The 15,719-nt window shown below is 41.2% G+C and overlaps 1 protein-coding gene across 7 annotated transcripts in view; it reads right to left on the bottom strand.

Annotated features, from left to right (window-relative positions):
• The window catches only part of LOC105486875 (kinesin family member 16B), a 310,777-nt gene that overhangs the window by 131,002 nt on the left and 164,056 nt on the right, over nucleotides 1-15,719 (bottom strand). For all 7 annotated transcript variants that reach the window (XM_011749957.3, XM_011749955.3, XM_011749956.3 and 4 more), the window contains exons 16-17: nucleotides 7,396-7,478; nucleotides 5,493-5,581 (exon numbers count right to left, since the gene is read on the bottom strand). In XM_011749957.3, coding sequence (XP_011748259.2) covers nucleotides 5,493-5,581; nucleotides 7,396-7,478 — 172 coding nt within the window. The remainder of the gene's footprint in view (nucleotides 1-5,492; nucleotides 5,582-7,395; nucleotides 7,479-15,719) is intronic.

A 15,719-nucleotide genomic window follows, 5' to 3' on the forward strand; every position in this document is an offset into this window, starting at 1 on the left:
GACATGTGCAGCTTTCCCTAATTTAAAGACCTTCAAACTCATCCAAGTCTGGCATGTGCAAAGATAATACTACCACCGTCCTGATTTCTGACAGGCTTTACAAGTGTCTTCCCTGTTCACTAAATCATGCTCCGAGATGACTGAGCCTCGGTCTGTCTCAATCACTCAAGCCCCAGCACAGGGCTGGACAAATGATGGGCCCTCAAGCACCACTGAATGAATGAGGTAAAATGGCAGGGCTGTGAACATCTATTTTATTCAACACGGGGCTCTGCCTTCATCCTCCAAGTGGAGAAATACCGCCTTTGACAGGCCACACAAACCCGAGCTTTTTCCATGGGGTGTCTGATCGCTGACGGAGTCACAGTCACTTACAGGAGAAAGTTCAAGGCCCAGGGCCTAGTTTTTCAAGGTTGTACTCATTATCCTCCTTCCTCTTGACAACCTACTCCTCCTCCTGCCATATTTCTGTTTCAGCTGAGTGGCATGTAGCACCCAACCAGTTACTGAAGCCAGAAACTGCAAGTCAACATCTTTTCCTTCATTATATCCCATATCCAATTCATCATCCAAACCTCAGGACTTCCTGCCCTGACTATCTCTGCAGCTCACCCTTCTAGGTTCCTCCCACTGCTGCCTCAGTTCAGGCCCTCACCTCTAGGATCCTTGTGAGCTTCTCCAGGACTTGTGCTGCCCAGCCAGTTCCTGAGAAGTCAGAGCAATGCCTTTCAATACAAGGATGAATGATCATGCTTCTTCCTAGCTACAGGCACTCCTTGGACTGACTGGGTTTTGAGAAACATGCAAATGAGCTAGTTGAACTGAACTTGGCAGAACATGAGAGAGGTCATGTAATCATCAGGAAATCCATCCAGGATAGATTTACGTTAATCATTTATTTAGTATACTTACTGGGGGAACTACATTTTGAGATTTTCTTTCTATATTTTTAGATACCATTTTCAACGTGGGACACTTGAGAAAACAGAAGAAAATAAAGATGAAAAGAATACAATAAGATACTGCCTCATACACATTTTGATGTGTACTATAAAAACAGAAAATCACAAATGCTGGTGAGGATATGGAGAAACTGGAACCCCTGGGCCCTGTTGGTGGGAATGCAAAATGGTGCAGCTGTTGTAGAAAACAGCATAGCCGTTCCTTGAAAATTAAAAATAGGGCTACCATATGATCCAGCAGTTCCACTTCTGGGTGTGCACTCACAAGAGTTGAAAACAAGGACTCAGACAGATAGTTGGACACCTATGTTCATAGCAGCATTATTCACAATAGCCAAAAGGTGAAAACAATCAAAGAGTCCATCAACAGATGAATGGATAAACAAAATGTGGTATTATCCATACAATGGAATACTATTTGGTCATAAAAAGAAAGGAAATTCTGACACATGCTCTATTGTGGATGAACCTTAACTAAAGACATTATGCTAAGTGAAATATGCCAGTGAGAAGAGGACACACACTGTAAGAGTCTACTCACATGAGGTACCTAAAGTGGTTAAATTCATGGAGACAAAAGTTGAGCGCTGATTGTCAGGAGTTTGGGGGAAGGAGGGAATGGAAGTTATATTTAATGAGTACAGAGTTTTAGTTTTGCAAGATGAAACTGGTTGCACAGTAATGTCAACGTACTTCACACTACTGAACTGTACACTTAAAAGTCATTACCACGGAGAAGAATGTTAACTGAAGACTGGGCCCTAGAAACCCACCCCTCAGGCACCTAAAATTCATGGGCAATTACTTTCTACAGCAGGTGGCAAGTTGAAGGGGTCTGGGAACCAGAGAGAAAGAAAGAATGATGAAGTATTAAGTAACTTTTATTTGCATTTGTGTCAATGAGTAATGCAAGGGGTAGCATGTGCACTTGAAGTCAGGTGAACAGGCTGCATAATGGCAGCGTCAGATGCATCCAGAACCAACTGTAATTCCGTCCAAAACAGATTGCTTCTCCTGAATTTTCTGACTGCCTTGGCCTAGTTCTTCATTTCAAGACGAGGCCTTCTCCCCACCTATGGCTTAAAGATCCTGAACATGATTTTGAGATTATTCAAGTAACTGCAGTATCCCCTGGGATTAGGCAGACAGATTAGCCACAAAACCACATTCCTCTGCATAATATGTCTCGTTCCAGTATTTGGAACATCCATGCCCAAAGAAATTTTAAAAGCCTTTCCCAAAGGGACTCATGTGACTTACTAAAATTTTATTCTTAATCTGTTTACACAATTTTTATTAAGCATGTTATGTGAATGACATCTTATACAGAAAAGAGTAACACAAGGCCCCTGACCTTAAAAAGCTTCCATCCTAACAGGAAATATACATAAGCAGAATTCTTACTCGACTGCTAGCCTAGGCCTGCCCTCCCTGGCTCCCCCATCTCAGGGAAGAGTGTGCCACCTGTAGCAGCTGTTGAAGCCTGAATCCTGGGAGTCACTCTTAATTCCTTGATTCCACGTTGCTCCACCTCTACGGCTAAAGTGCAGATCCAAGCCACGATTACCTTTCACTTGGACCAAGGAAATAGCTTTTTCTAAATGGTCTCCTGCTTCTATGCCACATTCTCCAAATGGCGTACATCCTAATATTTGTATTAAGTACATCTTCAGGTTACTCCCTTGCTTAAATCATTCTAGTGGTTTGCCAGCTCTCTTAAAAAACAGTCAAACGCCTTCCAATTGCCTGCATGGCCCTACATTAGCTGGCCCTTGACCTCCCCACCCTCACTTGTACCACTCTTCTTGCTTACTATATTCCATCTACTCTGGCCCTCTCTTCACTTCTCATTTTGAAGCCATCACACTTGCTTTCTCTTTCTGTCTCAATGCTTTCCATTCTCCCCCTTTCTGTTTTATGAGTGTCGTTTTCTCTCCATGTGAGTCTCAGACCAAACATCCCTTCTTCAGGCAGCCACACCTGATCAAACAGTGTCCTAAGACATTTGATTTCATTTTCACTTTCTGGATTTATTTTTAAATTATCTGTTGATTGTATCTCTCCTCCAACAAGCATGCAAGCTGACCTTCTCGGGATTACTGGCAATGGTGCCCCTGTCCTAGAACCCTGACTGGTTCATACAAGGCATTCAGAGAGGATTTGTTGATAGATGAGTGTATGTTACAAAGAAGACAAAATAAGGAGGGAAGAAATGGAGTAATGTACAGTGAAGAGGGGACACTGATTTTTGGTTGTGGGGAAGAAAAGTCAGGAATCGCTTCCACAGCAGAGATAGTCTGTACTATGCCCTGGAGGATGAGTAGGTAGCCAGGCAAAAATGTATCCTAGTCTCTGGAGCTAGCAAAGGAAAAGCCCCAGAAGCACAAGCTTGTCCACCTGTAACTGACCAATAAAAACAACAGTGGGAAGCTGGAGCTCAGAACACCTGGAGAGAGGCCCGGAGACGAGCATAGACAGTGGACAGCCCAAGTGACATGGTACAGGCTGGAACTTTATTTTTTAGATCATGGAAAGTCATTGAGGAGTTTTGAGGATGAAAACTGGTACACTTTGACCTGCATTTTGTAAACACTGAAAAAAAACTATTTGAACTTAAATCTAAAAACAAAAAATGACATTACTTTTAAGAGAGCTACACTTTCTCCCAAGTTTTAGGAAGAAAAAAGAAAGACTTCCATCCCATGTGTACATGCAAGGCAAAGAGGGGCCTGTGGCAAAGGAAAGGCTGACTGAAGATCACGTTTTGGTTTCCAAAGACATTCAATAGCCATATTACATTAGCAAATGGTTTCAGATTAAAAGGCACCACCACTGTAGAGGATAATAACGGTTGTATCTGGATTCCAGGATTAACTAACTGGGTCCTGGGCCAGGAGACACATCCAAGCCAGCATTCTTCATATCATAGGACAATTTAACTAGACAAACAATATCTAAGAGACAAGATCACACCATTTAAGCTGAAATTAACACTAAAGATCTGTGTATTATATTAAACTTAAACATGAGCAATTCCATCTCAGTCACAATAAAAGGCAACTGCTAAAACTGCTGTTAAAGACCTACAACAAAACGTGCCTTCCGAAGTACTTATCATTTAGTTGCTCTGAGAGTATTCTCCCGTTTCAGACGTCTGACTGACACGGCTGATTTCAGGACAGAATTATTTAATGAGCACAACTTTGCTCAATGACCATGTAACAAAATGGAAAGATCAAATGGGAAAGACAAAGGCTGACACAAGGGAGTCAACTGCTGGTGCTTCCAGAAATCCTGGAAAGCGGGGGGCGCCCAGGAGTCCACAGCCACAGGGCTGTACTACCTGGCTTTTTTCTCAAGTTCAGGCAGGTGTTGGATTTGGGCTTCAGCTTGCTGGCCCATAAAATAAGGAATCCAGAAATGTGATCAAAGATCCCTCCTATGACACTGAAGAAATTACTTGCAGGTGTCTGCTTTCCACAAACCAGAACACTGGCTTGGGCTGAAGGAGTGAATGGCTTTCAGCACATGGCTCGATGTTTGCGAGAAATCTCAGGGTTGAGGGTGAGGGAGTAATGGAAAATGGAACCAGTCTCCTAACTGCAGTAAGGCAGGAGGTAGCAGAGTCAAAGCACGGGTGATGGAATCAGATAGACCTGGATGCATGCCTCAGTTCTGACTGTGAAACTGATGGAGAGCAAATGTATAAACATTTCCCCATATGTAAAATGGAAATAGGTTTGTGAGAATTAAAAGATCAAGGTTCTTAGCATAGTGCCTGGCATACAGTAACTACTAAATAAATGACAGTTCTAGACAATGTTGTTCTTGTTACTTTTCGCTCACTTATTCAGTCATTTGATTTACCTCCATTATTTTACATGAGATTATCCTGGTAGGAAAGATAAAACTATGGAACCTCACACAACCAAAAAGGGCCCTCAAAGTTCCCTGTTTTTAGGCATTTTCGTTATCACTGTCATTTTATTGATGAAGTCACTAAGGACGTGAGTTAAGCTGACTGTCCAAGGTCACCCAGCCACTAAGTCCATTTAAAACATTCTCATTTGTGCTCTCAGTAGTCCCCTAGTGTTTGAAGTAGTAAAGATAATTTCCTGCTCTACTGGATGGCCTAAGAATCAGGCGGCCTCTGTTATTACAAATAATTTATAAAATAAGATAAAAGTGCGTAAGCCAAAGGGATCATGCACTGAGTAATCAAAGTGCCAACTCTAAAATATTAGACAGTTATGAAAATGATAATGAAGCTTGTAACAACCCTTACTAATGCTTATTATGCTGTTAAGCGAAAAATCAGAAAACGCAAACTGTTTATGTTGTGATTATAACTAAGTAAAATTATGCACATATATAGTAAGGGCTGGAAAGGAACTCGGAAAATGACGGCGGCTGATTTGATAAGGAGGCGCCGTTGCAGAAGTTTTATTTTAATCTTGTGACTATAATGGAGTTGGCACAATAAATGCAAAAGTGATCATCACAGGGAAGGAGATGCTGCTGTTCACTCACCCGGGGTTATACAACATGACTGCAGACAGGTTCTCACGGGACTTCGAGAGGTCGGTCATGGACAAGCTGAAGGAGGACAGAAGGCCACTCTAAGGGCAGACACAGGGCAGAGTGGTTACCTTAGCAGAGAAGAAAAGGTCACTGCTCTGGACTCATTGCTTCCAACATGTGAGAGACAATGAGGTACACATGCTCCTACTTAACACACACCACAATTAACTGATCTATCTGAGGAAAGCAGATCAGGGCAACAAGACCCTGATGCGGCCGGGCGCAGTGGCTCAAGCCTGTAATCCCAGCACTTTGGGAGGCCGAGACGGGCGGATCACGAGGTCAGGAGATTGAGACCATCCTGGCTAACACGGTGAAACCCTGTCTCTACTAAAAAATACAAAAAACTAGCCGGGTGAGGTGGCGGGCGCCTGTAGTCCCAGCTACTTGGGAGGCTGAGGCAGGAGAATGGCGTAAACCCAGGAGGCGAAGCTTGCAGTGAGCCGAGATCCGGCCACTGCACTCCAGCCTGGGCGACAGAGCAAGACTCCGTCTAAAAAAAAAAAAAAAAAGACCCTGATACATTTCAAACCCAAGCCTTCTGCTAAGTACAGTAGGACCTTGGCCTTCTAGGGCTGGGGAAATTCATCAGGAATTCCATAACCCAGTTGGTCTGTGGAAGTTAAAGTCAAGGAAAGGGGTTACAATATCTTGCCAGTTAAAGTCAAGGAAAGGGGTTACAATATCTTTGTCATCCTCCATTACCTGGCAGGCAGCAGTCTCCTATAATCAGCGATATCCACTCACACTTAGGGAGCGATAAAGATGAAGGCAGGAGAGGTGAAGGGAGACCAAAAGAGCGAGCTTGACCTATTTTGCTTCCATGAGAAGTTACTGGCAAACATGTTTTTTCCCTCTGTTCCTCTGAACCTGTGTACCAAAAAGGACCCTCTAGGGAGACCCTGGGCTGCAGCAGATAAGAGGCTCCACTGGCTGGAAAAAGCCACCCAGGAGAAGGGTGAGGTCTGCAGCTTTCTTGTTATTTTCCATCTAGGGCACTGGCAACCTTGGGCATCCCTTATAAAGGAGACAGAAATGAGAGGCTGGGTAACCAGTGGTCAAGGGCAAATGCTTCTGGTATTCAAGTCAGTACTGCAGCCAAGGCTCCCCACTTGCTGGCTATGGAACAAGTTAGGGAGAGTTGCTCTTGGTCTGTTTCTCACCTTGACCGGGGGGGTGACAGCATGGGGGTATTAATGGCTGCTGCACAGATAAAGTGACAGAATATATGCACAAGTTTAGCACCATTTCTGGCTCATAGAAATGTTAGCTGTAGCCTTTATTATCTTCTTCAGTCTAAGGACCAGCCATGATGTCTCTGAACAGATTTCTTTGCTTCTTTCTCTGGTCCTCAGCTCCCTTCCCCATCAGCACTTAAACTGCCCTTTAGACATCCCCTTCCAACCAAACCAAAGTCTTGCCCAGTTGTCCTAAACCCACCCCTGCTCTTGCTTCCCACCTCAATGAAAAATCTGTTTACTGTGGCTGATTTTGGATTAATGTGATTCCAATTTTGGGTTAATTCCTAAGAGATGCTGATTAGAGAAAGTCACTTTCCACCTAATGCAAAATGATGCCCAATTCCTTGGTGGGAAGGGTGGAAGGCTGAAGAGAAGGATCTAGGAGGGGCAGTTTCTCCTTGTCTGCTCTAGAATTTACTTGCTTGCTCTCTTACTTCATCAGCCAATCATCTGCTGGGAAACAATCTCCCTAGAATCAATCCAGATCACAGAACTACTTTTCCAGTGGTTCTGCACCCCAGAAAGTCAAAACGTTGGGACCAGAGAGACCACCACCCACTCATCCCCACATCCGATCAGTGGTTCCCTCCTAGAGACGCCGTGTCCCTCACCTTCCTCTTCTCCCTGAGCTTGGCAGCTTCCTTTGGATGGTTAAAGCGAAACATATTGGTTCTTCCCAAGAGAATCACAGCACCTGAGAACATACAAAAACAGTAATGAATTTACAGTAAACAGTGTGGTCAGTTGCCAATATAATAAAATGGAATTCTACGGTTGAAATGTAATTTCCAGTGTAATATAAAATAATAAGGGAAAGTTTTAGTCTCAAAAGTCTGCTTACTTAAGACAATTTCAAATCTGCAAATACCTTTATTTTTACAGCTGAGTGTCACAACACACATAATATCCTTATATCCATAATATCCAGCAGAAGTGATGAATTTAAGCATTACAACATAGTATGAGATTTAAAACTTAACAGACATACAATTAGACGTTTGATTGTCGGGAAGAAAAAATAAACCAGTTCTCCAAAGAGAGGTAATATCAAGCAAAGCATATGGTCACAACTTTAGGAATGTTTATTGATGCTGATAAAAGAAATCTCAAAAGAAAAGTGCTTTCAAAAGAAAACATAATGGAACTGGCATAGTATAGATAACTATCACTAAAATCTCCCTCAGAATTTGACGGGAAAGAACTTGTGTAAATTTAAGATCTATTTCCAAATAAAAACACTGCTTCTTGTCAAAACCCTATTAAAATTCCACATCAGACACACAAGAAAGGGTCCTTTTGATTGATGAGAGTCTTTCTTATTGAGAAAACAACTGTACAAGGGGCAAAAGAATTCAAAGGAAATACCCAAGGAAAACAAAAGCATGGGAAGAGGCAAATTTCAGCTTGATGAAGCAAACAAACCCATTCGAGGGTCACAGCTGTCTAAAGCAGGCACAGGTGCCTGCAGGGCTGTGAGCTCCTTGTCACCAGAGGCATGTAAGAGAAACGATGTTGCAGAAGAGGTTCACTGTCTCTTCTGAACTCCCATCCATGTATGAGGGGCTATGTGTATGGCCCCATCCATGTATGAGAGTCTACAATGCCTCAGGGCATCAGTGAAGATAAAACACATGTACTGACAGTCAACCATGAAGAATGACATGTGAGTGCTTAAGTGTCTAGCACACTTAGCTGAGTGTGTGATTAAGCGACGAGTGTAGCCCAGAGTAGCTGGGGACAGGCTTCTGCACCAAGGACCTAAGCTGGGTCTCACTGGATAACCAGAGGGCAAGAGGAAGTGTTCCATGTGGGGTAACTGCAGGGAGAGTCGAAGCCATAGACAGGAGAATGGCCTGCTATGTTCAGGACAGAGGAGAGAGTCATGTCCATCCAAAGTTCAGGATGTTTGAAACAGAATCGATACTGGATAGGTGAAATAGACTGTGAAGACCAGAGAACAAGGATGAGAGTTTAGACCAGAGGTCACAAACTGGTGGCCAGAGGAAAAACTTCAGCCTATAGATGTGTTTTTAGTCTTCCCTGTCATGTTTCAAAAACAAAATCTTTAGTTGGCAAGAGTTAAAAGTCTGGAGAGTTCACATAAAAGTCTGGGCACCTTTCTAGCATTCCTTCAAAATTCCTAAGATATGCTATCAGTAGATCTTTGTTTGTACTTGGCAAAAATCCCTGGGCTGCTGAGGGTTGCCTCCTTTGCACAGGTGACCTCTGGTTGACCACAGTCACTAGCCTCTTGCTTGGGTAATATCTTCACCTGGGCCCTGCAGGAAACATCATTATACCAGGTATCTATTCTGGAGCTCAGGCCAGCATATCCACCTGCCTATTCGATGTATCATTTTGGACAGCTCAAGGGAGTTTCAAATTCAATATGGTTAAAACCTAACAGGTTTAAATCACAACCATAGGGAGCAACTGATATGGGTTGGTTTTAGTGGTTGTCATTATTTAGCAGAAACGAAGTCACTATGACAAGGAGGAAAAGACAGTTTTAGGAGCCCTAGTAGGGCAGCAGCAGATATTATTCACTCTACAATTTGCTTATCCCTGTGATGTAAAATTGCATTTGTATGTTTTCCAATTATGGCAAGGCACCATTACCATGATTAAAAACGGTGTTTCCCATGCCTTTTACGACTAGGACTCAGAGCAGTGTGCCGCATAGAAAGCCAAAAGCTAAGCAGCCACATCTAGGATATATGTATATTTAATGCTGTTAAAGTTACATTAGAGATTAATAAAGCAATCACATTCCAGGTGTTAATTACATCTCCAATTCTTCTTTTTTTTTCCTGTTAATCAAATGCCTAGCCATGCAAGTTGAAAATTGCTAAAATATGTTAATGAAAAAATAGAATCGAATTGCAGAGACATATTTCAAATTGTATTAAATCATTGAAAATAATCTTGCCACCCAGGTTATTTGCATGAAATACACATAAAAAGTCCTTTAAGGAGTTATAAAAGAAAGCAAAACTATCCACGACAACTCACTGCTTCCATCTAGATAATGATTGAGTCAACTGTCTGGCATGTAAAAAGGGGTCCATTAAGGCTGGTTTCCTTCCCTTTCTTCTTCTAAGCACCTGTACTCAACAAACCTGGTGAATTTAAAAATTTGCTTCATTTTTACATGATGCCACTATTTATTCATTTAGCAAATACTTAATGAACACTTACTGTATGCCAGTCACTATGATAAACATGGGGGATACAGAGTTGAGCAAGTTAGATGTACGCTTTGCCTTTACAGAGCTTTAAAAAATGTCAGAAAGAGAAATAATCAAATAATGAAATAATTCCACAAATAAATGCAAAGCTGCAACTGAAGGAGAACTGTGTCCTGGGCTCAAAGAGCAACAGTGATAAGGGTTTATTATAGGGGAAGCTAGAGAAGGATATCTTCAAGGGAGGTGGTGTCTAAAACAAGCTCTGAGAACAAGCTGGGGAGAGTGTCTTGTGTAAAAGCAATAATGATCATGATCATGATTGATGATAATAATGAGGAGGAAGAGGCCACCAAGAATGAGTGACTGGAAGACAACCATGTGGCTTGGCAAAGGAAACAAGGGTGAGCACTGCACCAACATAAGGCTTGAGAAGGAGGGAGAAAGTGAACCAACTCAAATGGTTCAGGATGTAAAGGATCTTGTGTTTTATCTAGTTGTAAGAGGAAGACACTGAAGGGCTCTGTACAGCAGCATAACATGATCAGATTTCAGTTTCACCAAAGATCATTCTTGCAATGGTGACTGAAGAAAGGCCAAACAGGGCAAGAGTGAATGTGGCTAGGCAAGCCAGGTGGCTACTACAGTGGTCCAGGTAAGTGATGATGACTCAGGATTGGGGGAAAGGGGTACCAAAGCAGAGAAGTAAAACAAAACTGGAAGACATGTAGGAGATAAAATCAACATGATCTGATGATGGGCTAGATACAAAGAGGAGAAGGGGGTGAGGAAGATGGCTTCTGGGTTCTGGAATGCATCGCTAGTTGGATGGGGAGTCTTCTGCACAGACTGAGAACACTGGAAAAGGACCAAGATGGGATGGGGAAAAAATCATGAGTTTGGTTTTGGACATAATGAATTAGAGACACATTTGGCAAATGAAAATATGGGTTTGAAGCTCTAGAATAAAAGTCTGGGATGTCAATCTGCCTTCTTACCCACTTACCTACATATATATACACACACATACAAACATATACACACACACACACACATACATACATATATATATATATATATATATAGACCTTTACATACACATACATATGCAGGTTGACTATTCTTTATCCAAAATGCTTGGGACAAAAAGGGTTTTGGAGTTCTGATTATTATTTTTTTTATTTCAGAATACTGGAATATATATAATGAGTTATCTTGGAAATGGGACCGAAGTCTAAACATGAAATTTATTTATGATTCATATATACTTATAGAGAGTCCTGAAAGTAACTTTATACAACATCTTAAATAATTCTGTGAATGAAACAAAGTTAGTGTACAGGGAACAATCAGAAAGCAAAGGTGCCACTATCTCAGCCACCCACGTGGACAATCTGCAGCTGCTTAGCATCACCATCGTTCCTGACTCTGAATTTATATGCTGCTGAGAAGCAATCACCTGGTGATCCATGTCTTTTTGTTAGCATAATGAACAAGTAGGAAATTCACTCAGTGAATTGAAAACAGGGAGGATGCAAGCTTTTGCTTATCACAGCAATTTTACATTTACGCATGCCTGTTGCATTAGCACATCTCAGTACAGTTATTCTGTCCTTGGCACCCTTATTTCCTGTAGGGGCTGCCTCATTGTCTGTAGTCCGTGTCTTTCTAGGGCAATAATGCCAAAACGGTGATGTTTCATCAGCATTACAGACTTGGTTCTGGTGTCAGATTTTCATCAGTGATGACCTTGACATACTCGTCAATAAATTTCTCTGCTGCCTCATAGTAAGCAGATACTCTATCACCACAAATCTTTAAAATTTAAAGCTGTGTCTGTTCCTAAATGTCGGCAACCAGCCTGCTGAATATTCACAGTTTTTTTCAATTTTCAGTTCATTGTGATAGAGTTTTGCTTGTTTTCATGATCAACTTCCCATTAAGTGGCAAGTATTCACTGTGACACTGACATGATCCACTCTTTTAATACACAATTGAGATCTTCACTTTTAGCTTTATGCTATGTTTTTCTATTTTCCATTTATGTGTATTTATTACTTTGAGCATAGAACTTAGCCTTCTGTTTCTTCAGGTCATATATGATGGCCACTTCAACACTATACTCTTCTGTAAGACATTTCACACTTAACACCACCATCCTGTTTCTCTAACAGCTTTACTTTCTGTGCTACAGATCAACATAAATTGTTCCTGTTTCTTATCACTCTTATCTACAGGGGTAGCTGCAGACCTTTCTGACATGTTCAAACATTAACTTTACAGCACGGAGCAGAGAATAAGAAAAAAAAAGCCACAGTGAGTAATGCATGCAGGTCTTGGCCCTGCACAGGGTATCATGGGGAACATGCTATTGTCATGTATGGCCTGAAACCTGCCATTTTATTGTCCTTTGTGGGCATACTCATATGGGGAATCTGGACATGTGCCGAAAAGATACACTGAAGCTGAAGGGGGCTGGGGGGTCTCTTTTCCTTTGTGAATACTGAACAAACTGTGTGTGTGGTGCACCTAAGTTTTCACTGCGAACCCATCACATGAGGTCAGGTGTGGAATTTTCTACTTGTGGCGTCATGTTGGCCCTCAAAAACGTTTGGACACTTCAGATTTCTGATGAGGAATGTTCAAAGTGTGCGTGTGTGTGTGTAAGAGACTCATTGCTAATAAATGAAACTACAGGAGTAGGAAAGAAACTTGAGGACAGAATACAGAGGTAGAAGACAAGAGGACCTAAGACTGGGCACCTGAAGGAATGCTGACTTCTAATGGCCAAGTAGAAGAAAATAAACTTACAGAGGAAACAGAGAAGAGACCATGAGAGAGGGAGAAAAAACCCTCCAAAGCCAAGGAAAAGAGGGGCTGACAATGCAGAATGCTTCTCAGAGGTCAACTAAGATGAAAAGACTAGAAAACACCATTTGGTGTGGTGGCATAGAGGTCACAAGTGGCCTTAGTGGGAGCTGATTTGGTAGTACACCGAGGCCACAAAGAAGAGACTGAGGAATGCAGAAGAGGTACAGAAACGTAGATGTACTGAGCACAGGCAACTTTTTCAAGAAGTCTATGAATGAAGAGAAAGAGTTGGTAGCAGCCAGAGGGGATGATAGTGTATTAGTTCGTTCTCACGCTGCCAATAAAGACATACCCAAGACTGGGTAATTTATAAAGTAAAGAGATTTAATTGATTCACAGTTCAGCATAGCTGAAGAGACCTCAGAAAACCTAACAATCATGGTGGAAGGGGAAGCAAACATGTCCTCTTTACATGACAGCAAGAAGTGCTGTGCAAAAATGGGGAAAGCCCCTTATAATACCATCAGATCCTGTGAGAACTCACTCACTATCGTGAGAAGAGCAGAATGGGGGTAACCACCCCCAGGATTCAATTATCTCCCACCACGTCCCTCCCATGACATGTGGGGATTATGAGAACTACAATTCCAGATGAAATTTGGGTGGGGACACAGCCAAATCATATCAGATAGATCCTGCAGGATATTTTATTTTTTGTGAAAAGAAAACTCATATGTATACTTAAAATGCAATAAGCAAACTGAAGGGAATAAAGAGGAATAAATGAATGAAAGAACTAATGAATGAGAATGGCTGATAATGTAAAGTTTCTTGATGAAACCTGAAGAGTGTGTGCTGCCCAGAAATCTTGGTGTGGCTAAGGACAAGTCAGTGCTTAATCTCTCCAGAATTCAGTTTCCTCATCCAGTCATCAAACTGGACAATTTCTAAGATGCCTTCCAGATCTTAAATTCCTTTCAACTATCAACCATTTGGTCTGAGGTCAGTGTGATTAACAGCAGCAGATGGACTTTATGTGATGCACTTAATTTGTAAGTTTGCAAGCATTTCTAAACCTCCTTGAAATAATGACTTCTTTGAGATTAATTCAGAGCTTGCTAAGTACCCAAAGACAGACAAATTCCAGGCAGTCTTCAGAGGGGATGGAGGGGACATGACATTGTGAAACAGTAGACAAAGACATTGCTGGTTTCACACGAGACTCTCTATTTTAAGATTTCGAGTAAGCTGAAAGAAGTAAATCTGTAAACGTTTCTAGTGATTCCTAAGGAATGCAGGGACAATAATCATTAATATCACCAATAATTACCCTCTTCAAGTTTTATGAAATTTTCTAATTCTGCTACTGCACAAATAAAACAACTCATTTTTTCTCCTAGTGTTTTCATATGAATATTTTTGAGGTAATGATGTACCAATTATTTCATTTTGGGTTACAAATACTACAAACATATGAGACAACCGTGTTCCCAAAAGTGTGTGGTTCACACTTTAGAGGCTGCGGTGTCGATAAAAATGAGAGGCCCTTTTTAATTCTGTTTCAGGACTCCCAGTTCTACATTTTATTTTAGAAACACCCCCTGCCCCCCACCAACCAAAATATACCCCCGTCCTCCACCAACCAACACACAAACACACACACACAAAGGATGCAACGCACTGTGAAAGCAAGCTCAGGGAAAGAAAGGTTATCATTTTATATGTGACAGGGGAAGAAAACAAACTCTGTCAGGAACATATAATTTTCTGAGATGGTATTCAGTGAGAGGCTGAAGTGAGGTAGGGCAGGTAAAGTTCTTATTTCATTGCCTGATTCAAGCAAAAAGAAACTTGCTTGTGTGTGACATTTTCCTTCTGATTTACAATATCTTAAAAATATTTATCTATATTAAAATAAGTTATGGTGATGGTACCATTTGTGGAAACTGATAAGAGAACATCTAATTTCCACTAATACATACCAATACTTAAGAACAGATTAAGTAATATGTTCTAAGGTCTTGGTGACAGAGATTTTATTATTTCAAACATGAGAATTATAGTAATTTTTCTCTATATCAAAAATGGTTTTGGGAAGTTAGATAGGAAAAGATGAAGATCTAACATGGTATCTGTGGTGGGTAAGAAAATTTCATATAAATACTAAACAAATTCAAGCAGGACATATGGCTTGGTGTTAATGGCTGGCTTGCCAATGAATGATAGGCACTCTGCAACAAAGGCAGCAGGAATCAGTATCAAAGCATGCCATCAGATTATCAGTTAGTAGTTCTGAAGAATAAAAATGACATGATACCTTACCAAAAAGCTACATTGACCTTGTCCCTTCCTTTTCAATGTTTACAATTCAAATATGGATTTACAATTTCCTGCTTGAGATAAATCACTTCAACCTCTGTTTACTCTTAGTAAAGTGAAAATTGGAAACTTAGATTCTGGGACTCTGGAGAAGAAAGAAAACTGATTTTCAATCTTTGCTACTGAAGTTTCCAGCCAAATTATCCATCAAGAATGATTTGCCCAACTGTGTGCACAAGCTGAGTTTGAAGCTTTGTAAAATTTCGGGACACTCCAGTCCCATTCCCAAAGAAATCTGTAGATGTGTGTGTGGGAGCAGGGAGAGGGGGTGGTAAGTGGGAGCTGATATTTTTCTTAACACTTCATGGGAGAAACAAAACGAGCACAGACAGTTCCCAACTTAAGATGGTTCTACTTACAATTCTTCAACTTTATGATGGTGCAAAAGTGATACACACTCAGTACAGTATTCGACAAATTACGTGAAATATTCAACACTTGATTATAAACTAGGCTTTGCGTTAGATGATTTTGCCCAGTGTTCTGAGCACATTTAAGGTAGGCTAGACTAAGCTGTGATGCTCAATAGGTTAGGTGTATTAAATGCATCTTTAACTTAG

Source organism: Macaca nemestrina, chromosome 15, assembly GCF_043159975.1.
Source record: "Macaca nemestrina isolate mMacNem1 chromosome 15, mMacNem.hap1, whole genome shotgun sequence".
Lineage (NCBI taxonomy): Eukaryota > Metazoa > Chordata > Mammalia > Primates > Cercopithecidae > Macaca > Macaca nemestrina.